At 42.3% G+C, this 24,482-nt stretch overlaps 1 protein-coding gene across 8 annotated transcripts in view; it reads left to right on the top strand.

Moving 5' to 3' along the window:
* nphp4 (nephronophthisis 4) overlaps positions 1-24,482 on the top strand; it is a 504,277-nt gene that overhangs the window by 377,477 nt on the left and 102,318 nt on the right. For all 8 annotated transcript variants that reach the window (XR_013578910.1, XM_078558224.1, XM_078558219.1 and 5 more), the window contains 3 exons: positions 12,877-13,055; positions 15,062-15,222; positions 18,736-18,916. Coding sequence is in view for 7 of the 8 variants with exons in the window: in XM_078558224.1 (XP_078414350.1) it covers positions 12,877-13,055; positions 15,062-15,222; positions 18,736-18,916 (521 nt within the window). In the remaining variant the exon portion in view is untranslated. The remainder of the gene's footprint in view (positions 1-12,876; positions 13,056-15,061; positions 15,223-18,735; positions 18,917-24,482) is intronic.

Below are 24,482 nucleotides of genomic sequence, written 5' to 3'. Positions count from 1 at the left end.
TCTGGAAATCTAAGTACAGTAGACTCACTGGTTCCCTTTATCCGCATCACATGTGACTCATGTGACTCCTTGAAAGAATTCTCAGGCATGGCACCAACAAGTTAGTGGGCATGGCATCCTCCAAGAGACTGAAATGCTACTGCACACACAGATGCACTCATGCATGCCTTACAGCGGCATAGCAAGATGAAAAACATTTGTCAGTGGTTAGGGTGGTCAGTGGATGGTCTCAAAAGGGAGCTCATCTGGACTGCACCATATCTCCAAACACCAGCTCTCAAATACGATTAACGCAGAGGCTGCATCTTGATACTGAGCCCCCAGATGCCATCGGACACCAGGCTGCAGTAATCAGTAACACGACAGCATGCACCCAAAACTGGAAATTAAGTTAGGATTGTCCTCACAAAGAGTGTTCCAGCAGGACCATTGTGTGATTATTGACAAACACTGATAACCCTGCTTTTGTCGGAAATGTGCCAAGTTTACATCCTGCATTGCTCTGGCTGCTGGGAGAGACGTGGCCCAGACAGTTTTGACGCACCAGTCAATGATAGCTTATTTTCTTCATTGAGACTGTTGAGAACTCATCAGGAGATGTGTCAGAGCATTGCTTTCATGCCATGACAGTCTTCGACATCATCCATCTCATAAAGGCCAATGATTTCTAAGAACCTTAAGTCAGTGAATGCACAGTCATGCCATGATTTACATATTGATTTGTGTTCTGTGACCTCAAGGGGATTCAGTGAAGCACTGCTAGGCAGACATTCAGGAGCAAATTATAATTCTCACAGCTAAGTGGATGAGTTCCTCAGAATGATCACACACCTCTGACATCACACACTAATTCCCCTCTAGCACATATTTCAAATGTCACTGGGGGGAACCAACTTCCATCGCTCCGTGTCATGCATGGGGAGAGCGGGGACTAATAAAGGAATAACATTCAGCCTTAAACACAGGAAAGAAATCACACTCTACAGAGGTATGAAAGGTTATGGTGCTTGACGAAGAACACTACTTTAACCAAAACCTCTCAGTAATTAAAAAAAGGCCATGCAAAGTGCATTTGGGCGAAAAGACTCCAAAGTTGGCTGTGACAAATACTTGTAACATCCATATCTTGCAGACTTCAGTGCGACAGCACAGAATAATCACTAACCTTGATAAACAATCCTCAGCAGGTCACTTGTCCAGCCATCATTTTGATATAGAAACTGCCTTTGTTCATGTCGCTGATATGAACCTAAAGGCGAATCACTATGATGAGATTGAGTGAGACTTAATGAAACGGAGGAATGAAATGGGAGATAGTTGTTGGCGGGATGGTGGGGAGTCATTTTGTACACTTGAATGAACGCGGGACCTTGCAACACATCGATTATCCATTCAATACTTGAGACTTGAAGAGGGATAAAAGCAAAATATATTTACAATGGTGAAGATTCTGTACTGTGAATGAATGAACACTTGTGCCACCATTGTTCATTCAAAACTTCTTAATTTCTCTAACTCTACCGTCACGTGCAGCCCCAACACCTGCAGCAGAGATGGAGGCAGCCTGTTGGCTGCTATGTCCTGTTGTCTGAGACAACTTTGGCAGGCGTCCACCGGAGGCTCAAGGCCTGAATGGCTCAAGCCTGCTCAGAGTCTCCTACTCTGGGGCAGGTATACCCTCCTTGGCCTGGCCTGCTGGAATTGATGGTGTCATAGGCAGAGGGGATTTGGAGCAGCAAGGCACCCTGGAAATGTCCTGGGTGGATGCCCCTGCGGTGTCTGGCTGGTGCTCCTCCTCCCTTTGGGTGCCTGAGGGCCCCCCTCTCACTTTTTGAGGAGGAGGAGCACCTGGAGAGAGTTCGAGCTGCCCTGTCCCCCTCTCGCCTAGCCACTGTGGGACGCATGCATGGCTAAAGCGATGGTGTGCAGGTCCAAGTGCAAATCTGGCAGAAACCGCTGGGACTCCAAAGCGGCTGCCAGCCTTCCCATGGAGACTTTGATGTGCTCGCATGTCGGAGCCATGATATCAGGCAAAACATGGACGGACTCCTCCATTATTCGCCCCAGCCTGGTGACGGCCTCTGCCAACTCTGCTTGATTATCTCCTGCCTGTCTTTGCATCTCCAACTTTTTTCAAGGCTGATTCCAGAGGCTCGGACTCGAACTCTGCAGGAGTCTGGTCTCCAGCATTTCTCTGAGCATCAGAGACCTCCGCTGTCACTGCTTCCGTATGCTGTGGGCACGTGCCCATGAGTGATGACCAGATGGCAATTCTGAGTGCTCTAGAACTAGGACCCACCAATGTGCGTGTACCTGCACCGGTGGAGGGTACAGGTGGATGCAGTGATGGGCCTTCATCTGATGGTTCCTCAGCATCCTCATCTGAGGTGGGCTGGGGCTGAGGCAAATGATCAAACTCTTCCTTTGCCTTTTCTTGCTGGTGGATGGAATAGAGAAAAGAGATGATTAGTGATTGACTAGGCAGGCTGCTACACTATAGGTCACCCATAGTCATTGTCCACATGTGGTCGATGTATACTGGATGGACCCTTGCAGGCTGTTGCGGGAGGCTGATCTCGCTTTCTGCGTAGGAGTGATTTCTGTCCTTGCCAGTGTACGCTGCGGTCTGCTCCTTATGGAACGAGGGTATCCTCAGCTCTGGAGTGCCCCTTCCAGTTTTGGCTGTCTCCCGTTGGTTATGGGCGATCTTGTCCTGCATAAAGACAGATGGATTGACTGTGAGCACTATGGATGAAAGAGCAGTTCAGAAGCATGCATACCTGCTGTGTGTGCTGAGCCCTTCCCAGCAAGGGATTTAGACGCTGTTTGTGCAGGATTTTACATGAGATGGTGATCTTGAAGTGGTTGGCAGGCATTCAGTGCTGATGTCCCATCTACTGGTAGTGTGTGGCAACCCTGTAGATTCTAACCTTTAGACTGCCTGATGCCCATATGAGTTGGAAGTGAGTAGAAAGTTGACTTACCCTGCGTATCAGATCATTCATTCCCTTCCTGCATTGCAGGGCGATTTTTTGTTGAATGCCAAAGGCACTGACTTCCCTCATGACCTCCTTCCAGATCAGCATGGGTGGGAGGACCTCCTACTCCCATCCCGAGGAAAGAGGACCTCCCGCCTTTCCTGGACAGCCTGGAGGAGAATTCCAGGGAGGCCTTGCTCAACCGTGAAGCAGACAGTTTGGAAAATTTGGACAGCATGCTAATTTAAACCTTCAGCACACACCTGGCCTGCAGCAAGTGAATATGTGTGCGGGTGCCGTCTAAATATGGTGCCAGGATCTTGGACCCCATGAAGTAATGGTGGAGCAGACGAATCATTGCCCGCTCCGCCATGAGATTCGACGAGCTCTTTGTTGTTGTGTAATTAATGAGCTGAAAAGCGGAAAATGGGACGCGAAAATCTGCCCTGCTGCCCAGTGGGAATCATGCCGACTTGCCCACCCACTACCGCACCTAGTGGAAAATTCTATCCATTGTCTTCAGCATCCAACACAAAGAGTTCAATGAATTCATCCTGACTCACATTGGCTATGGCACCATTGTAAGGGGCCCACTCTAGATCAGATTTGACACCTTTGCTTTCATTATCATCCCTCCACAACAGTTGGATATTCCGCTTTTTTTGAATGATCTGATGACACTTTGTGCACTAACAACATCCCACGATTTTATGATGAAACCACACAAAACATCAAGCAAGGCAGTACGCATATTTCCACTCTTTATTGTGGGCCTTTTCTCCATCAACCATCCACTTATTCCATTCAGCGTGAATGGCTTGAGTGGCTTGTTGGCGCACACATCCAAAGGTTAAACTATGGACATTAGACCCCCAGATATAACTATAATGTGGATGTTATTTCTTTGCAGGCACCTCTTGATCTCATTGGTTAAATTGGATATGAACATATTCTACATTAATAAACTGCATTCTTTATGTCGGTCACCAGGATGCCGATCCCACACATCATGGATCCATAACTTCACTCAACCCACATCCATCCAACCTTGGTCATGGACATGCACAAAAACGCCTGATGTTCAGCATAATTTTGTGTTTGAAAATTAATATAAGCTTTAATTTTGTTCCGTCGGCCATGCAGGCTACTACCACCGTGAATCTTGTCTTTTCACGTCCTGTCGTTTTCACTAACTGTTTTTGAACCTTTCCAATTCTGTCCTTGCACCCCATTGAGGATTGTAGCCTTTAATTTTGCTTGAAAGCCGTTCCTTTTTTTAATTGTTCACCTCTGTGCGCAGCAATCCAAACAAAGAACAAACCGCTTGGGAGTACAGACAAATTCTTTTCAACAGAAGTTTCTTAAGTAGTCATCTTCATTGTTCAAGGAAGCCTTTATGGTTGTGAATTCTGTTACTGAACATTTCCATTAGTATTATATTAATACTCTTGTTGACATCAGGTGTTTGAAATATTTTTTGTAATGAAAATTTTTACTGTGGCCCTCCATTGACTGCGTTGCACTCACCAACATCTCTGGTTGGTTTGTCCTTGGTTTTGACTGGTCTCATTGCTTAGTTTGTCAGCCTTGGTTCAGTGGTAGCTCTCTTGTATTTGATTTAGAAGGTTGCATGTTCAAGCCCCACTCTAGAGATTTGAGCATGTAATTTAGGCTGACTCGTATCTGCAGTACTAAGGGAGTGCTGCATTGTCGGAGGTCTTATCTTCTGTATGAGATGTTAAACTGAGGCCTGGGCTGCCCTCTCGGATGGATATCAAAGATCCCACGGCACTATTTGAGGAAGAGTACAGCAGTCTCCCAGAATCCTGACCAACATTCATCCCTTAAACAGCACTTAAAACATGATCTGGTCATTGATTTCCTTGTTATTTGTAGGGCCTTATTGTGCGCAAATTGGCTGTCATTTTTCCTAATTACATCAGTGACGATATTTCAAATTCATTGGCTGCAAAATGCTTTGGGATGTTCTGAGGTCATGAGAAGTGTTGTATAAATGCAAGTTCTTCTTAGTTTCAAGGAACTCCTTGCAGGGATGATTTTCTCTATCTAATTCCCGTCCAAAGTACTTGCACCCTCCAGAAGTGCACATTCTACTGGAATGTTGGGGTATTTAGTCCACTGAAAAGAGATCTTATAGGATTGGATGGCTTAGTACTCTATTGAATAAAAAGGGCTCTAGCACCAAGTCAGATAGAGAATACAGTATATGTCAGGTTATTCTCAGAAGCAAAAAGCCATTGATTTTTGCAGCTGAACAGCATCACTACTGCATTCCTTGCTGCTAAGTAACAATGCTGTGGTAATAATTTCTAGTGATCTAATATCTCATTGGCAGTTGATAACTGCACAACAATCCTTAACAACTTTTCTGTGAGGAAAACATTAGGAGCTGCTGAATATTTCAGTGTTAAGCTGACTTTTTAACACTTCATTACCAAAATTCTCCACCAGTGGCCAGGTTTTTGCTGAAAGAAACCATGTTATTTTGTAGTGATTTAGAAATACAGCTTGGAAGTTGGGATATTGGCAGTTGCGTTTTAATAATCTCCAGCAAAACACAAAAAATTGCCACTTGGGCCTCGTAAAATTGTTCATGCCTGAGAGCAAAGATGGGCACCACAGGAGCTGGGGAAGGTCTTGTGATAGTGAATGTCAAACTTGAGCTCTCTGCTGGACATCCACTATAAGTGGTTGCTTAGCATAGATCAAACATACACCAGTTTACCAGTTTGATTGTCAAATAGCTGCCTGATGTTTAAAGTAGAGAATAGGTGATGAGAGGATGTTTCCCCACCTGGGAGAATCTAGAACTAGGGGGCACAGTTTAAAAGTAAGGGGTCTTCCATTTAAGACAGAAGTGAGGAGGAATTTCTTCACTCAGAGGATCATTAGTGTTTGGAATTTTCTTCCCCAGAGCAGTGGAGGTTGGGTCATATTCAAGGTTGAGTTGGACAGATTATTGATTGACAAGGAACTCGAGGGTTATGGGGGGCGTAAGGCAGGAAAGTGGAGTTAAGGTTACACTCAGATGAGCCATGATCTTATTGAATGGAGGAGCAGGCTTAAGGGGCCAAATGACCTACTCCTGCTTTTATTTCCTCTGTTATTATGTTCTAGAATAGCGCATTTGAAACTTAGAGCTACAGCACTTTGGCGAAAATAAATTGAGCCAGCATGGAGCTGAGAAGCCAAGCAGTAGCTATTGTGAGATTCACCTTGAGACATTTCAATTTAATATTCTTTTAAGGGCAAGTGGCACAAATGACTCAATTTGGAGTGTTCCTTCAAGGCTAAATCTATGATACGTGAAGGAGATCTGAAATTGAGAGCAGTGGGATGTCAATTTAAGCCTTAAAGCATCCTCTGGCAGGATTTGCTAATACAACTGCAGGGATGTGTTATCAAAGCTGATAAGCAGGCAAATTAGGTTCACTGTTGTATTTGTCAAAGTGGCTGACCTTAAAACTTGATGGAGGCTAAAGAGACAGAGTGGAAAGATGATGCACAGCGTGAATGATTTTGAACTTTAAATAAAGTAGGGCTGTACTAATATCCTGCGCTATGGAGCAGTATGATGTGGGTTCACCACTATGATTGCCAACTGTAGTAGGGGTATTACTATGGCCGTTATATGCAATAACATCATAAATGTGCTGATGAATATTTCCCTGTTCAGTATTATAGCAAAATGACTAGCACAAAGAACGATGGTTGTGGTTGTTGGAGGTCAATCACCTCAATCTCAGGACATCACTGCAGGAGTTTCTCAGGGTAGTGTCCTAGGTGCAAGCATCTTCAGCTGCTTCATCAATGACCTTTCCTCTATCATAAGGTCAGAAGTGGGGATGTTCACTGATGATTGCAGTGTTCAGTACTATTCCCAACTCCTCAGATAGTAAAGCAGTCTGTCCTTGCATTCAACAAAATCTGGATAATATTCAGGCTTGGACTGATGAGTGGCAAGTAACACTTGTGCTACACAAGAATCAGGCAATGCTCATCTTCAACAAGTGAGAATCTAACCATCTCTCTTGACATTCAATGGCATTACCATTGCTGAATCTCCCACCATCAGCATCCTGGGGATTGCCATTGACCAGAACCGAACTGGACTGGCTACATAAATATTGTGGCTACAAGAACAGGTCAGAGGCTAGGAATCCCCCTGCCTCGCCAAAGCCTGTCCACCATCTGCAAGGCACAAGTCAGGAGTGTGACGGAATACTCTCCACTTGCCTGGATGAGTGCAGCTTCAAAAACACTCAAGAAGCTTGACATCTTCCAGGACAAAGCAGCCTGCTTGATGGGCACCCATCAACCATCTTCAACATTCACTCCCTCCACCACCGATGCACAGTGGCAGCAGTGTGTACCATCTACAAGATGCACTGTCAAGGCTTCTTTGGCAGTATCTTCCAAACCTGTGACATCTACTCCCTAAGAGGGACAAGGGAGACAGGTCTATGGGAACACCACCATCTCTGAGCTCCCACCTAAGTCACACACTATCTGAATTTGGAAATGTTCCTTCACTGTTGTTGGGTGATGCAGGGAGAGAAGAGAATGGACAGAAAATGCACTCACGTGCTCAGCGCCACGGGAGGCAGTGGCTGCTGTGGATATGACACACATCTAAGGACCTGGATCGCTGTTGGATCCCAGGTCAAAGGTGAGTTATGATGGGGGGTGGGGGCATGGGGTTGGGATTGCTGGGAAGGAGGCTGACAGAAAGAGCAGGAGGGTAGCTCTCAGGAGCCCCCTCCCCCACCCTTCCCAATGCCAGATCCTGTGATCAGGCACTGACTTTCCCCTCCAGCTCCCCCGGCAGCAACAGGATCCCACAACAACCCCGCACATGTTTTTTTTATCATGCTCCCCACATGGCGAGTCCCCTGCCCACTGCTGGGTTAATGCAAGTGGTGATGGGATGAGGCCCTTAAGTGGGCATCAACTGGCAGTGGGACAGGAAGGTTGTCCACGGGGTCACCACCAAACTCATGACAAATGCAGTCAGTGTTGTAATGTAGAGAAATTCCACTCATAGACACTGGATAATGAGGGCAGTCATCAATTTCTAGAGGCTTCTTTGGGTTCTCTACTTATATGCAATAACATATTAAATATTAAAAAATGCTTAAAAATTCAAAGTGAGACTTAGTTGGGTTGACACTGTTTGTGCCCAACAAATTATATACATGGCATCAAAAATTGTTGTCTTTTCATAGATGCACACAGACCAAAGCTCAAATGGCCTCTTTCACCATTGAGAAACCACTTACCCAAGCTTGAGATACGAGAACATTAACTCCAATCAGTGGCCATCTGCGCTCTATCCGCTAACTTAGACTGTAATAATAATGCCCAGTTTTCCTATGGCCATTACATCTGTTTAGCTAGCTTCTCAAATGAAATAAAGAATGCTTCAATATCTTGTTCCTCAAACTTTGGAAGAGCTTGTACAAATTTAAACATCTCCCCACTGGGTTCTACTCTGGAGATGTCTTTCCTCACCTACTGGCGTCTCTTTTTTAACTGCCAACATTTTCAGTTGGAATTCTGTCTCTTTCTCTTTTTCTCTTTCCTCCTTCTCTATCTTCACAATTTCTAATTCCCTTTCCTGCTTTCTTTCTCTCTCCTGCCTTTCTACCTGCTCCCTTATAAATGTTATTTCCCTGTCCTTTGCTTCTAATTCAAGTTTTTTCAATTCCGTAGCTTGTTCAAATTCAAGTGTCTTCATTCTAACTGAAGTCTCACTACCTCCAGCTGTGACTCACTAGTGTCAGGTTTCAATTCCAACTGTGATATACTTTTAATTATATCTGATTTCTTAGCCCTCACAGGTAACCCCAGTTTTAACTTATCTTCCAACTCTGTTAACTTACTCTTGGTTATTTGTTGCAACCCAATTAGAATTATATCTTCTACTCCCATACAAGTCTTAGCAATTGCCAAAGCCATCTTGCAGTCTCACCACTTCTAAAAAGCCTCACCAATTCCTGAATTCAAAGTGCTTCTCGTACTCCTAACCTTAAGATTCACCAATCGAGGAATTATAAATTTTATCCCACCAAGAGCCCCCAATTGTTATGACACAGCAGTTTGTAAAGGCTGAGTTCTTTAAAATCCCAGGGGGAAACTTTAAACAACTGTCATAACCTATATTTTCAATTGATATGTTTTGAGTTGGTGCTCTAAATTCAGGAATAGGACAACCAGTTCTCAAGAGGCTTTTGTATCAAACTAAATGAGACATTTATTAATTTACATCAAAGTAAACGTATACACATGGCTACAAATTACTACTATTATAACTTTTAACAAATTCCCAAATTAATCTCCACTAAGACAACATTAACCAATAGACTTAAACAGACACCAGGCAAAGCATTTTTCACCTTACGCATTCAAAATGAGGTTCCTTTGCAGACAGTTGTAGGCTTACAGGCTTAGATCTTGCATACCTTTGACCTGTACACAAAAAATTCCTTTCTGTTATACCCACCTTCCCCCTTTGAATGTAAATTCTCATTGTATCACCAGGCCCTTTGAATCCCTTTCATAGTACCAATTTTATTAGTAATATATACTTTGCTTGGTGTCTCCTAGCTAGGTGCAAGATTTCACTCCCACTCTTGAATGCGCTATTCAATAAAATGCAAATGTACCCTCTACCTACTGTTTACATCTCAAAACTACTGTACATCAAAGCACCCAGACTAGCTAGCTTTAATTCAATTAACACACACACAGACTAAACCTCTATTTTAAAAAAAATTCCAGTAACATTATATACATTACTATTTCTTCCTGACAATTAGCATCTCGTCTCTGAGTCACAGAGCCATACAAATTAAGCACACATTCTATGCTAACACTTCAGTGCTTACTGTGGGTGCACTGGAATATTCTGAGATGGTGTATTTCAGGTGAGACATTAATCAAAGACCCTTTGTCCTCTGAGGGATGTGAAATGTTCCACTGCACTATTCAACAAAGAGCCTGGTGTCCTGGGAAACATTTATCCCCCATTCAATGTCACCAAAAGCAGGTAATTTGGTCATTAATTTCATTGCTGTTTGTGGCATCTTGCTGTGCACAAATAATTGCCTGCTGCTTTTCCCTACATTGTAACAGCAACTGTACATCAGAAGTGCTACATTTGTCATGAAGCACTTTGGGATGTTCTGAAGTCATTAAAGGAGTTATGTAAATGCAATTTTATTTTAACATTTAACCCTGCGGAATTTGAAGGAACAGAATTCATGTTAAATATGTAACCAGCCTGTTTTGCTATAGTTATCCTGTAGATACTGAGAGCAGTGTGAGCTCACAGCACCAGAAGCATACTGTAGAGATAAGAAGCAAAACTGTAAATGCAGCAACTATACAACAATTATTAGCAATTGAAGTGGTTAACATCTCAGTTGGAGACTCTGGGCCAGATTTTTGTCTCTGGTTACGAAATGCTGAACTTAGTATTTTGGCTGGAAACAATTTTCCTGTGCCTTCGCGACCCCATGTCATTTTTGTGCAGCCTTTTCGCGGTTCGTGAAGGTCTTAACTGCAAATCACACATGTACCTCCTGAGGTTGAGGCCGCTACTATGAGAACCATAGGGAACTTGAATTTTCTTTCCCATGCTATTTTTGTGTGCTGGTGTGGATTTTGGAAGCCCAAAAACAACTGCACCTCTTTGCAGAGTTTGTGACCACTGGGGGAGGGTTGCTGAGGAGTCAGGAACATTCTGAAAGGTAAGTGTAAAAATTTTTGACATCTTGGAGCTGTAATGGTTTGTTTTAATAGTTGTTGCTCTTATAATGCTTGGCTGACTTCCAAAAGCTAAGAGAGTATTAGTTCTATTGACACAGCTGCTCAGTGGAGTGATTGACTGTTTTAAGAGGGTGTAAAACATAACCTGCCTTTGATGTGGTTCCTGAATACATGGTTCTTTATTTGCACAACTTAATGGCCACTTAAGAAATTAAACCTTTCTTTCCTATGGGTTGACATTAATTTTGCACTATCACTAACACTATCAATAACAGAGCTTTGAATGAGAGTTTTATTAGATTGTTTCAGGTTTAAGTTTTTTTTTCATCTGCCCTCATTGCAATTGCCTGGCACCTGAGGACTGTACATAGTGGATACTGTGTGAACGGCAACAGAGGATACATGGAGGGAGCATATGGTGGCATGGGAAAAGAGGGTTCATGGAGGGGGCAAAGTGGGGTGGATGGAGGGCTGAGGGGTGAGGTTTAGGGGCCATAAGTATGATGTTGGGAGCTGGACTCCTGTCCCCAAGAGCTGTCACAGGCCTTTTAACCAGCCTGCCTTGGCACCCACATTTGTCCTACACTGCAGTGTGGCTCTCAAACTATCATTGCCCTTGTGTGAAAAATCTAAAATCCTGGGCAAAGTCAGATGTGAGGTGTGCGTTTGCGAGATTGCAAAAGGGCCTGACTCACATTTCATGAGCCGGCGATGAAAATCTAGGCCCCTGCATCAGTATACGAGTTACACTGCTTGTTAAGTATTGTTGAAATATTAGGGAAAAGCAGACCAGATTGCAGACATACTTAAAATGCATACAGACTGCTTTACTAATTGGTATTTTTGATATAAGGGAACAGACTGTTCTTGCACGTTTCAATGCTTGCATTGGGCTTAAACTATCAAGGAATTGTGGATGGAGTAGAATATTTTTTTAACAAAAGTAGAATACTGCAGATGCTGGAAAGCTGAACTAAAAACAGAAAATGCTGGAACGACTCACTAGGTCAGGCAAGCATCTGTGGAGAGAAACAGAGTTAACAGCCTGTTAACTTTGTCTTTCTCCACAGATCCAAATACCAACGCTTGGATGGGTTCTTGGCTAGGAACCCAGAGATGCCGGCAGTGGGGCCTGGAGGCGATTTTGAAGGCAGTGACCAATGAAGTGGCTGCCCCCAGGAGCTCAGTCCAATTAGGACGGTTGGTGGGCTCCCAAGGCTCGAGGGCCAATAGGACGCCCCACAGCACTGACAGATTGGCATTCTCACTGTCAGAGCTGGGAGCTGCTGATGTAGGTGGAAGGAAGAGAGGGTGCTTCAAGATGGTGGCACTATAACCATGGCACCTGCAGGGCTGGGGTGGTGTGGTTTCTTCACAAGGTGGAGTGAAAACAGCACCCTCTCCCGGATCTGCAGCTGGGAGGCCACCTCCATCCCTCAGCTGTGTTTTGGCTTCAACAGGAGGCCCTGTGTGCTGATTGGAAAATTCCAATCACCATCAGCAGATTGGCCTGAATAGGCCCATTAATTGGACTAATTGGCTACCCAGCCAATTCTCAGAGGCAACAAGAAAGGAATGGAGACCTGGTTAAACAGGTCTCCTGCCATTTTTTCCTGACTTTTTATACCTGGGGACATAGGAGAAAAGGTCAAAAAATTTCCAACAGACACTACGGCCAGTGCAAATGGCTGATCAGAATCATGCATTTTTGCTGTGTCTGGGACTTGTCATGCAAAATTGTGATACTCACACCAGCAAACTGTACTAGATACTGGTCTTGCCATTGACACTGACATCCATGAATGAATAAAAAATGCGGCAGTTGTAGAAATTTGTGGCATGTTATACCTATTAAAGAATGTGTGTGTCTACATTTTTAAATGCTTCAGAGTATAAATTCACAATCACATGAGGTTGCTCTTTCCATCGATGTCTTTTATAACAACTCACTGTAACTTAGTTTTACATTGAACAGGTAGCATCTGCACCATTAGCCACCAAGGTGCAAAATGAATGGAGGCTGACCATCTGATGTGTGCAAGCGATAACTATTTGAGTAAAGACTACGCTACCGTCAGTAAGTTCTTGCCTTTGAATTTTTTTTCAGAGTATTTGAGGGTAGTAATCAGCCAGGATCAGTCTACTTTACCTTTCAGTTTTATCGCTTCCCACCGGTAACAACACAGCAGGTGAAACTTGTGAAAATGCGCAACTTGGAAAAGGGAACTTCGAAGTCTACACCTCTCATCCTTGTGCCACTCAACAAAAATGGCGCTGGTAATTTAAGTGAGTACTACAACATATTTACAGCTCAGAAACAGGCCATTTGGCCTAACAGCTCCATGCCGGCATTTATGCTTCACAAGACCTTCCTCCCACCCTTCTTCATCTAACCCCGTTTACATATCCTTCTGTTCCTTTCTTCCTCATGTACACATCTAGCTTACCCTTAAATGTACCTATGCTTGTTGTCTTAACTCCTCCCATAGTAGCAAGCACCACCAGGTTAACAGGAATTGATGCAAATGCTTTGCTAATTGAATTGCTTATTACTTGCTTAATTTATTTTGTAAATTGAGCTCATTTATCTGGTACAATATGCCTTCGGTGATTGAAAAGAGACAGATTATTATTGTCACCACTGTTGACTATGAGAAATACAAACTTCATATCATTTATGAGATGGATGTTAGCCTAAGTTGTCTCAGTAAGATACCAGTTTGATTTAGCAATTAGACTAAAGGACAGATTTTGGTATAGGACTATATTTTGCACAACAAGTCCCAACACATCGAAAGAACTGAGAATCGATGGAATTTAGCCTTCATAGTTGGCTTAATGTGCCAACACTGGTCACATTACCACATTCAGTGCCAGGAAAAGATAAATACATAGTTACGATATAACTTGTTTCTGCAGAGAATGACAAGCAGATAGAATACTCTATCCTAAAAGCACTGGACCTGGAGGATGTTATAAGTCTTAAGATGATAGTGGATAAGTTTTGGCAGATGGAGCTATTGAAGATTATTGGAGATGAAGTGGGATAAGAATTAAGCGAATTTGAAACCAGCTTGACGGATAGAGATGTTTGTTTCCAATTCTGTATAGTCCTATGTGTTAAGAAAATCCTTACCCTGTTACAGGATTTAGAGGACAGAAAGTTACATGATCAACAATGTATGTTTATCAAATTAATATTAACCTAATATAAAAATATGTTATGAGATAGGCAACTTTCAACTCATAAGTAATGGATTCATTGATGGTTTGCTGAGCCAAACTTCCTGCCTAATCACGGTAGACTCTTCAGGACTATTTAAAGTCCCTACAGTATGGCGTGTCTTTATACACTTTGCTTTGTAATGCTAATGTAAGGTTAATATGCAAGCACACCTGCAGTATGTAAGATTAATACATAAATATGCCAGGAGCCGTAGACAACTTCCCCTTCTCACGCATGTGCATTGAGTTTATTGTGCAAGTTGTTTGTAGCTCCTCAGACACTTCTTGCACTTAAGTGGTTAGGCTGACCTTGAGTATTGGCATCACCTAATCTACCCAGACATTACTCACATTCAAATATCTTCTTGGCCCTGAGTTACCACCACCTATGCAGATATGCTGGCTTTTAGCCCTCAATATTTTGTTACCAACTTTAGACCATAAGACCATAAGACATAGGGGCAGAAGTAGGCCATTTGGCCCAACGAGTCTGCTCCGCCATTCAATGAGATCATGGCTGATCTGATAAACCTCAATTCCACTTTCCACTTTGCTTTATACTCAACCTAACCACCCCCCCCCCCTTAACTCTATAATCACTACTATTTAACCTACCTTATTATTCCTAACACTACATTCCTAAGGAAATTGAGGCACAGCCATGCTCTGAGTTGGGAAGGAATGCACTAGAAATCTGTGAAGTTGACCGTAGGGTTATTTTTCTGCTTCCACACACCCCTCCTTCCCACCCCCCCATAGAGTTAACATTATATTGTGTTTGTGGAGGATTGTGCTCGTGGTTGCTATGGAGAGGCCTGAAGGGTTTTTCAGTTTTTTTTCATATCTTGGACTGTAGAAGTCAGGAGAGCTGAGAAATACTTTAAGGGTCTGTTCTTACACTGGAAAAGCAACTCCTCTTAAAAATAATGAAACTTATTACGTACTATTACGTCTTCTCACTTTTATATGATCATTTCAGGAGTGAATTTTCATTTGGCTTCCTTTTCAAACTGTTTATCCTTTATTTGATTTACCTTTAGATTAATTCTCATTTCCACCTGCTGTAGATACTCCAGGGTTGGAGCTGAAATTCATGGTGGAGCCAAGTTACATGAAGGAAGGAGAACAGCGCTGGTTTATGCAATACCTGGCCATGCAGACATTGCAGATTGATGTTTGGGATGCAGAATCCTTGCTTCTGATTGGCACTGCTGCTGTGGAACTAAAGGTAAAGGCACAATACCGGGATGAGGTTAAAGGCACTATATAAATGCAAGTTGTTTTTGTTGATGGAATAGTTAAATGTCAGACTATTTCAAAATACTTTACCAAGTAACACCAAACTACATTAACCCAAGAGATATTGAGACCCTCAGAGTTGGAAAAGCTCCATATTAATACTTCTAAACTAGGCATTATAGTTATGCCAAGACTTCAAAGATAAATTACTTAAAACACATAGCGACAGGCTACATCTGGTCAATTCTGAACATTTCTTCCTATTGAAAATATTTGCATTGGTGCCTAACATTTAGATGAAGTGAAGGCCTAAGGTAAAGGGCACTGCCAAGGTTGGAAAGAGATAACAATTGTAAATCATAAATAGGGGTTAAGTGATATCAAGCCATGATTTTAAAAACCTAGGAGGAAAGAAATACAGAAGATAATAAAGAGTCCATAGTTGGGAGGTTCTGGAGAAAGTGAGTTCGTGGAGATGGAGATCATGATTTCAAAACATGAAGATGTAAGGGGGTTTGGCGTGTGTAGTGTATGTAAGAATGACAGTATTGGAGACTAGAATGGACATTTCCAGCATCAACTGCCAGAGTACAGGTATTAGTAGAATGTTACCATAAAAAAATGTAGGGATTTTCTAAAGAATTGCTTTATCAGTTGTATTGGTCTATGAAAAAGAGCTATCCAAAGGGACTTGGTGCAAGCTGATCAATAGAATGCGTCAAACGTCCCAAAGTGGCTGGGCTGAGATTGGGAACTCACCGTACTGGGCAGTTGAACTGAAAATTTCATTGCTCTTGGGATTCAGTTCCCATACTGACCAGAAAATGTAATTTAAAATTTACTGGACAGATTTTAGTCTACAGCTGTAGCACCTAAAAGGAATAAGTAAGCTTCAGCAAACGATACATGTTAGAACTAATAAAGTAGCAGAATCTATGGATATAGATTTGGCACTCTAACGTAACACAACTAGTTTATTCTCCTTCTTCATTTAAATTTTGGTTTTTATTCTGTTCTGCCTTCTTTGGCATGGCAAGACTCCTGTTGTCTTCTGACATTAGTATTCAATGTTAAAAAGGCAATAATAATGTATGATTTAACTGCATCATTAGAATATGACATGCTTCCAGGGGCTATAATCACTTCTGACAGGAAATCCTATACAGGGACAAATGGGTGGAGACCTGGTTAATAATTCTTTCCTAACACACTGCTCCACCCTTCCTTTGAGCACTGCTGTAATAACAGTACCACTGAAGGAATGATATCTTGGCATGTGAACCTACAAAGGTTTCACTAGCTCCAGGCAAATCAAGTACAACTTTTGGATGAAAGCAACAAATGCAGAAAAATAAATTGTGCCAATTCTGAAAATTATTCTTTTGCTGTAATGATTATATTGACATGTGCTTACCATTCTAAAATAGGGTTTACTGAAAAAGAGAGATGCTTCAAAGATTTTTGTCCTGCCCTCATCAGGAGAGATTTGCAAGAATACCAAAGATACCTCAGATACTGAAGCAGTCCATGTCCAAATGCAGCAAGACCTGGACAATATCCAGGCTTGAGCTGACAAATGACAAGTAACATTTGCGCCACTCAAGTGTCAGGCAATGACCATCTCCAAAAAGAAAGAATTTAACCATCGCCCCTTGACGTTCAATAGCATTACTATAACTGAATCCCCCGCTATCAACATCCTGTGGGGTTACCATTGACCAGAAACTGAACTGGACTAGCCATATTAATACTGTGGCTACAAGAGCAGGTCAGAGGCTAGGAATTTTGTGATGAGTAACTCACTGCCTGATTCCCCAAAGCCTGTCCACCATTTACAAGGCACAAGTCAGGAGTGTGATGGAATACTCCCCATTTGCCTGGATGAGTGCACCTCCTACAACACTCAAGAAGCTTGACACCATCCAGCGCAAAACAGCCTGTTTGATCATCATCCTGACTTGGAAATATGTCACCGTTCCTTCACTGTTGTTGGGTCAAAATCCTGGAACTCCCTCCTTAACAGCACTGTGGGTGTACCTACACCACATGGACTGCAGCAGTTCAAGAAGGCAGCTCACCACCACCTTCTCAAGGGCAACTAGGGATGGGCAAGAAAAGCTGCCCAACCTGCGAAGCCCACATCCTGTGAATGAAAATTAAAAAAAAAAATCATGCTAGAAGCTATCACACACAGGGCCCTGTCCTTTGGAAACAGAAAGAACATGTCCACGCATTGCACCTTTTTCAGCAAAACAAAGGCTTGGGGGAATTGCCATTCCCTGGTTCATTCCCAATGGCAATGCCTTGACCAATAAGAGTTGAGCTGCTTGGTTTGAATTTAAACAAAAGCTTGGCAGTTAACTGCTCCCTGGGGCATTCTCCATGGCAATGCCTTTACCAATCAGAGTCCACTTGCCAACTAATGAGCACCCTCTCATGCGGTACAAATTGTTGTTCCCTTTTAGATTTGATATCCTTGTGAATCTGTCCTGATGAGTACAAGATGAAAAGCTTCCACTGACTGTCTCTTTTTTTCAGCAGTACTCAAGTTCTGTTAAATATGTTTTCTATAGAAAAATGACTTTAAATCTGGACTTTTATTATCCACTTTTTTTATATTAATGCTAGGTTTGAGCTGTAAGATGATTTCAACAACTCACACTCATATGTAATTCACTCCTAATTATTCAAGTATTCTTTCAGTTAAAAGCCAAATAAATCTTATTATGTTTCACTGTTAATTGGAAGCACATATAAAGATGCTTGAGGGTGTTGTTGGTGCCTTAACTTTTACAGTAAATGGTTCGTTTTCTGTACAGTATTTGTCTAGATGGAGGGTTTTTGAAATCTTGAAAGTTTAGGATTAACATATGCTGGGATTTTGTGGTTAAAAATATCAATAAGATTATCAATGCTGGCCACTATTAAAGAGTAAATTGAACAGTGTAGTTAAACGTGGAAATCTGGAGGTTGCTGCCCGAATTGCCCTATCCCATTAGAAGCAAGTTAACTTTCATAAGTATGACGTCTCATTCCTTCTGATTTTAATTATTCTTGGAGATTTAAAGAAAACATTTTCTTTGATTCTTTTTACCCCCCTCTCTCAATCCCATCTTTCCTTTTCGCGCTTTGTTTCTGTACATGATTTGGCATTGAATTAACTATTCTAGCTTAAGCGTTCTGGTTCAGACTCTGAACTCCTCATTAAGAATCCTCCATTGCATTTGGTTGAAGAGACATGCTGTCGCTTTCTGTGTTCAACCAGGTCCAAGATTGTCTGAATAGGGCAATGCACTGAAATGGATTTCTAATTACCACAAGTTTCAGTGCAAAAGCCTTAAAAAAATCTGTGGGAAAGTGCAAGTGTAATGAATGTCTGCATCGTTCAGTCATTGCCAACCTCAACTCTGGGTCAATATTGTTAGTCCATCAAAGTCCCTTTGTATATGTTTTATTTCAACATTAAGTACAATATCCTGACAACAGCGTCTTATTGTTGCAGTATTTGCTACGCCAGGGTCGCACTGCAGTCCAGGTTTCCCATGAATTGGCAGTCATAACCACAGAATATGCCCTGGATGTCCCAATGTCCTTGGCTGACATCACAAAGCATGGCACTGTTAAGCCTTACGGAATGACGACAATAACAAAAGGAAGACTTCATATGCGCTTAGGGAATGTTGGTGAGGAAACTTACACTTCTGACATATTTATTTTGTGATGGGAAATAGAAAAGAGAGATGGTTTAATAACTCAGGTCTGGAAATTGTACTTGCAAAGATTAACATATAAAACAGATTGAAATAATGGAATAAATAATTTAATTAAAACAAATTTAGGGCTGGATTTTTATGGTCCCAATTGGGACCAAACAGAGGCGGAACTGGAAAAAAATGGCCACCTCCTCCCCTTCGTTTCTGTACTTGGCCATTTTCATGAGGATGGGGGGAGGAAACTGGCTCCAGAACCTGCCCGCTCCTATTAAGGAGGTTACTGACTGCATTGTGGGCTCACTGAGACCCTGTCGCAGGTAAGTTTTTTTTTAACTTTCATAGACATAGAGGCAGGAACCATAGATAGGAGACTGTTAGAGTTTGAAAGGTAGTTAAAATTTTGTTTCCTTTACAGTTCATTATTAAATGCTGTAGCGTGAGTTGTATCTATGTTAATTAAAGTGAGTTATGAAAGTGCTGTGATTGGTGGATGTAACTACCCCTTAACAATGTGTTAGCCAGATTATTACTTCTGCCAAGTGGCAAGCTGTCAAGTTAAAGATGGAAAAGCCTTCAGATTAATTTTTAAAAATCCATCTAATGGATAAAAACGTAGAGCAAATCTCATATTATTGAAAGGGTAGTCTAGTATGATAACTATGTGTAAATGTTTAATAATTTACCCCTTGTTTTTATGTATTCAGTCTAGACATCTGTTGACAGAGCAGTTTTGAAATCTGTTTATTTACTTGAGGAATTTTCTGGGCTCTTGGCTGCAATTAAACTGACTAATCGTTTTACAGGTGTTGTTTACACAGATGGTTTAAAGAGTCTGTTTGTTTACTCAGGGAGTTTTATGAGCTATTCAGTGGCTTCCGTCTGGTATAATAGGGCTTGTGAGTTCTGTTCATAAAGTGGATAATGAGTCAGCAACATGAGGATGAAGGGGTGTGAATGAGGGAGGAGGGTGAAGGGGGGGGTTAAATGTTCAGAAGGTTGAATTATATATAGACAAGGTGCTAATTGCATTGGGAACCCCAGGTTGAGATTTTTTGGGAACAGAGGCAGGCCCTTTAACCTGCCGGCTCAGGGCTTGATCCATCTCCATTTCTGTCTTGGCCCACCTCCATTTCTGTGGAGGTGGCAGGCCTGTCTCCAGGTGACATATAGCCTAGACCCTGGAAGATCCCACCTTCTGACTGTTTCAAAGTGGAGGTGGGAATTGGACGGTAAGATTAGTCTCATCTACCGATTCTTACCTCCGACATATAATTGCGGCCCTAAATGTTAATCGTTTCACAGCATTGGTTTGGAGCCTTAGCCCTACGTTTCGGGATTTAAACACAAATAAGGCTACAAGTAGAGCAGACTAAATGTTCAAGTGTGTTGTTTACATCTTGGTGTTCGTGGCTTCACGACTTTGAGCGATGCTTGTGCTCAACCCACCGAAATATGATGATGAACTCTGCTGAGTCATTGCGGTAAACTACAGTAATAGTGAGAGATTGGAGTGATCTAATCCAAACTTTTCCAAGGTATTCATGGGTATTATGTAGGAATAGTGAACCAGTAAACTTGTGACCAAAGCATAACATTTCTTGATTAACTTGTTTTGGCTCCATTGAGGTTTCAGCTCTCATCATTATTGGATTACTGTTGTGAAACATAGGCAGAAGTGCTTTCATTACTGGTACACATCAATCACTGCAGCAAGTACTTGAACTGAAAGTGGAAATTTTACGAAGAGAATTTTTGGAATTGAGAGAAATAGTTGTAGTCACACAAAAGATTGGATAATATCAGTCCAGCTATTCAGCTGCTTTGACCTTTGATATTTTCGCCTGGCTTTTTTCAGGTACAATTCATAGTACTTTCCTTCATCTTCAGGACTACTTTTATTTAACAAATGGTTTTAAAGGCATTGTTGGTTGCAGTTACATTGAATATTTTAAATATTTTATGTGTTGGTCCTTAGGAGCTGGTTAAAGCAGTGGGGACAGCATATTTCTTTTTCATTTCTGAGGCCTGGCACTGAGTTCAGGTAATGGCCTGTCTCTCGCTTTGCTGGCGGTTCAGGCCAATACCATGTAAAATTAGAGAGTATAAAACTCCTTTAAAGAGAGGGAGGAAAGCTTAGAGATTTTCATTGGCTAAGAAGTTCAGGTATTTGAAGGATAAATTAAAATTTATAAAACAAATACATAAATCAAACATCTTTATAAGCTCAAACATGCAGAATCATGTATCAGATTGTGATGTCATGTATCATTGACATCACAAGCGGTGTGGAATTTTCCGACTGCCAGTCAAAACGGTAACACATTGCAAATTTCCTGTGGATAATTTTGGGAAACCTAGATGAATTAATGGGAAGGACAGAAATGCAGCCAATCATGGCACACAGGTATGCATGATAAAAGGTTCAGCAATGGTCAACAAAAATAGAGAAAATTACAACTTACTGCCAAGGGCGTGCATCTTGTAAGAATTGCAGCCTTTTACCCTTTGCCCTCATATTTAATTGACCTGTCCTTCTGTTCCGCTTGTTCCGCAAATTCAGCCGCTTCTATTGTACTCAGGCATGCAAGCTTTGCGGTCATTTGCTCAGTGTTAACATGGGGCAGGATTTTCCCCACGTCGGGTGCAAAGTTGAATTGTGGGCACGCACAGGTGCACCTCCGATCGGCGCTCCCAATCGGGGGCGCGATGCCATTTTACGTGGGCGGGCCAATTAAGGCCCGCCCACCGTGACGTCCGCACGGAAGTGCTATGCGCTCCCAGTGCGGGCAGCGGATGGAAGTGAAATCCCTAAATCGAGAGTGCACTCTTTCGGCATACGCACAAAAGAGCGCACTCATCTCCCTGAGGCTAAGTGCAGCCTCAGGGAGATTGGCTGTTCTGCCACAAATATTAAAAATAGAAAAAAAAAATTCCTGACATGTCTCCTCATGCGACACTGTCACATGAGTTGGGACATATCCATAATTTTTACAAAAACTTCAATAAAATTTTAAAAAACCTACATGAAATCTCATCCCGCCCGTGGATGAGGTTTCATGTTTTTTCTAATTCCCGCCGGGGCTCCTGCCCTGCCCGCCAACCTTAAGGTTGGACGGGCAGGTCCATTAATTAGCTAAATGACTCTGTCAATGGCCTCAATTGGCCATTGACAGGTCGGCGGGCGCACAGCTGATTTTGCTGTGCCTCCCCCTACTGGAAAATTTAAATGGGGCGCGGTGACTTCGGGAGTTCCGCCTGACGTCACCGTGCGTCATTTTATGCGTGGGCGAGCGAGCCCCGCCCCCCCCACTCGCCGATGGGAAAATCCTGCCCATGGTCTGGATGGATTAGAGTGACTGACACAACTTACAGCATTGATTTACCTGTATGTTGTTTGTGAGATATTTGTGCTGGACAAATCTGTCCTTGGAGAAGAAACACATGGGACAAATTCAAACATTGAATCAACATGCATGAACTTAAACTGGAATTTATTTCCTCATGTTCAATTGACAAAAGCACTGAAGCAAATACACCGGTTATTTATTTACATAACATTTGTCAAGTAGATGAATGTCACACGAAAGGGATAAGGTGGACAACAAGAAGGAAGAGAAACAGAATGGAGACTGAAGAAATAGATTTTAGCAATCATTTAAACAGAGCAAGAGAGTATATACTGGCCCTGGAGTGGGCGATGTGCAGATTTACCAGAATGATAGAGACTAAAAGGGTTAAGTTATGAGTACAGATTGCATAGGTTAGGCTTATATTCCTCTGAGTATTGAAGATTAAGGGGTGATATAATTGAAGTGTTTAAGATGATTAAAGGATGTGAAATGGTGAATAGAAATCATTCCCTCTGGTGGGAGCATCCAGACTGAGGGGACTTAACGTTAAATTGGAACTAGGGTCATTCAGTAGTGATATCAGGAAGCACTTTCTCCCACAGAAGATAGTGGAAATCTGGAACACTCTCCCCAAAAACACTGAGAAATTTCAACACTGAGATATATAGATTTTGTCAGAGGAAGACAGTATTTGAAACTTACACGTCGAGGATGTAAAGGTGTGAATAAAGCATTCCATTAGTTGAGCAGTGTAAACTGGCAGTGATGCAGAAATAGGAGAAGATAGTCTTGGTGATGGACCAGAAATGAAGTTTTGAAGCTCAGCTCAGGATTAAGAAGAATGCTGAGGTTGTGCATTACTGGGCTCAGCAAGAAGGTCGATGAGGAAAGGGCTTCAGCTTCATGAACATTGAACTGTAGGAGATTTCAGTTCATCCAGTATTTGATGCCACACATACAGTTGGATTGTTGATATGATCCCTGTAGAGATCAATAACTTTAAAAATAGAAATTTGAACTCCCAGTTGTCAGCTGAAAGGATGACACAACAAGATTTCTTGCTTTAAAACGTTTACTATAACAAACAGACTAAAAGCACTATTAACTATTTTTGAAGGCAACTTATATTTCCTACAGCACAGACCTTTCCCATTTTAACACAGCTGAGAAACGCGCTTCCCTGGTATACTTTACACTGTTCATTAAGTAGTCATTCGATTTTACCAGGCCCGGCCCAAAGTGATTTTAAGCTTCCGAGGGCTCACTTCTGTTCTTTCTTTTCCTAGCCTAGGGAACTTCTAAACCCAGAACTGTTTTTCATGGTGATGGATTTTCCTGGCGATTCCCCCTCTAGCGCAAGCTAGGCGAATCTTCCAGCCTTGTTTCAAATCCTCACATATTTGGTCTTTTCAATTCGAGCACGAGCTCCCACCTGCATTCCTGCAAGATGAACCATAGAATCTTTTGGCTTCTAGTTGCTCCCCCTCTCCCAGATCCTGGCAGACTAACTGCCTGTGAGTTTTCAGGGATGCCAGAGAAACCCTTCCCCTCTCAAAGCCCATCTCTGCAGCAACATGAATCACATTGGCCTTGCATCCAGGTAGAAATGCTTATTGGCTATTCTTAAGACCACAACTTTCTTTTATCTTGTAAGTAAATGGGCAGTTTAAAATACTACTGTTTACAACCTGACATTCTCAACACTTTTCTGGAACTTTTGAGACTGAGGACATGGTTTTTACCATGTCGGGCAGGTGGACCTGGGAGCGGTCGTGAAGCTGACCGCTGCCCACAGTCGGGCCCCGACATCGATTTCAGGCTGGCTGGCCAATTAATGGCCACCTAGCATGAAACGTGCGCTGCAACGCTGAGCGCTGCTGGGGTGGGGGCGGGAGGGGAGTCGAGCGTGGACGTTTGTGCATGCGTGCAGGTACGCGCAATGAAAGCTCCCTGAGACACAGAGCTGCCTCAGGGAGTTGAAGATTTTTAAAATCAAAAATAAAGAATTTACAGATGTTAAAAACATGTCCCCCCATGTGACTCTGTCACATGAGCAGGGACCTGTTATAAATTATATTCCAAAATTTTTATTTTATTTTTAATTCTTGTCAGAAACTTCATCCTGCCCTTGAATGAGGCTCCATAAAAATTCCAAAGGCCGCTTGGCCTTTTCGCCAGTGAAAAAA

The sequence above is a fragment of the Cetorhinus maximus genome, chromosome 15 (assembly GCF_964194155.1).
Source record: "Cetorhinus maximus chromosome 15, sCetMax3.hap1.1, whole genome shotgun sequence".
NCBI classification, from domain to species: Eukaryota; Metazoa; Chordata; class Chondrichthyes; order Lamniformes; family Cetorhinidae; genus Cetorhinus; species Cetorhinus maximus.
Note: the sequence above shows the minus strand (reverse complement) of the source record. Positions and strands in the feature narration are given on the sequence as shown.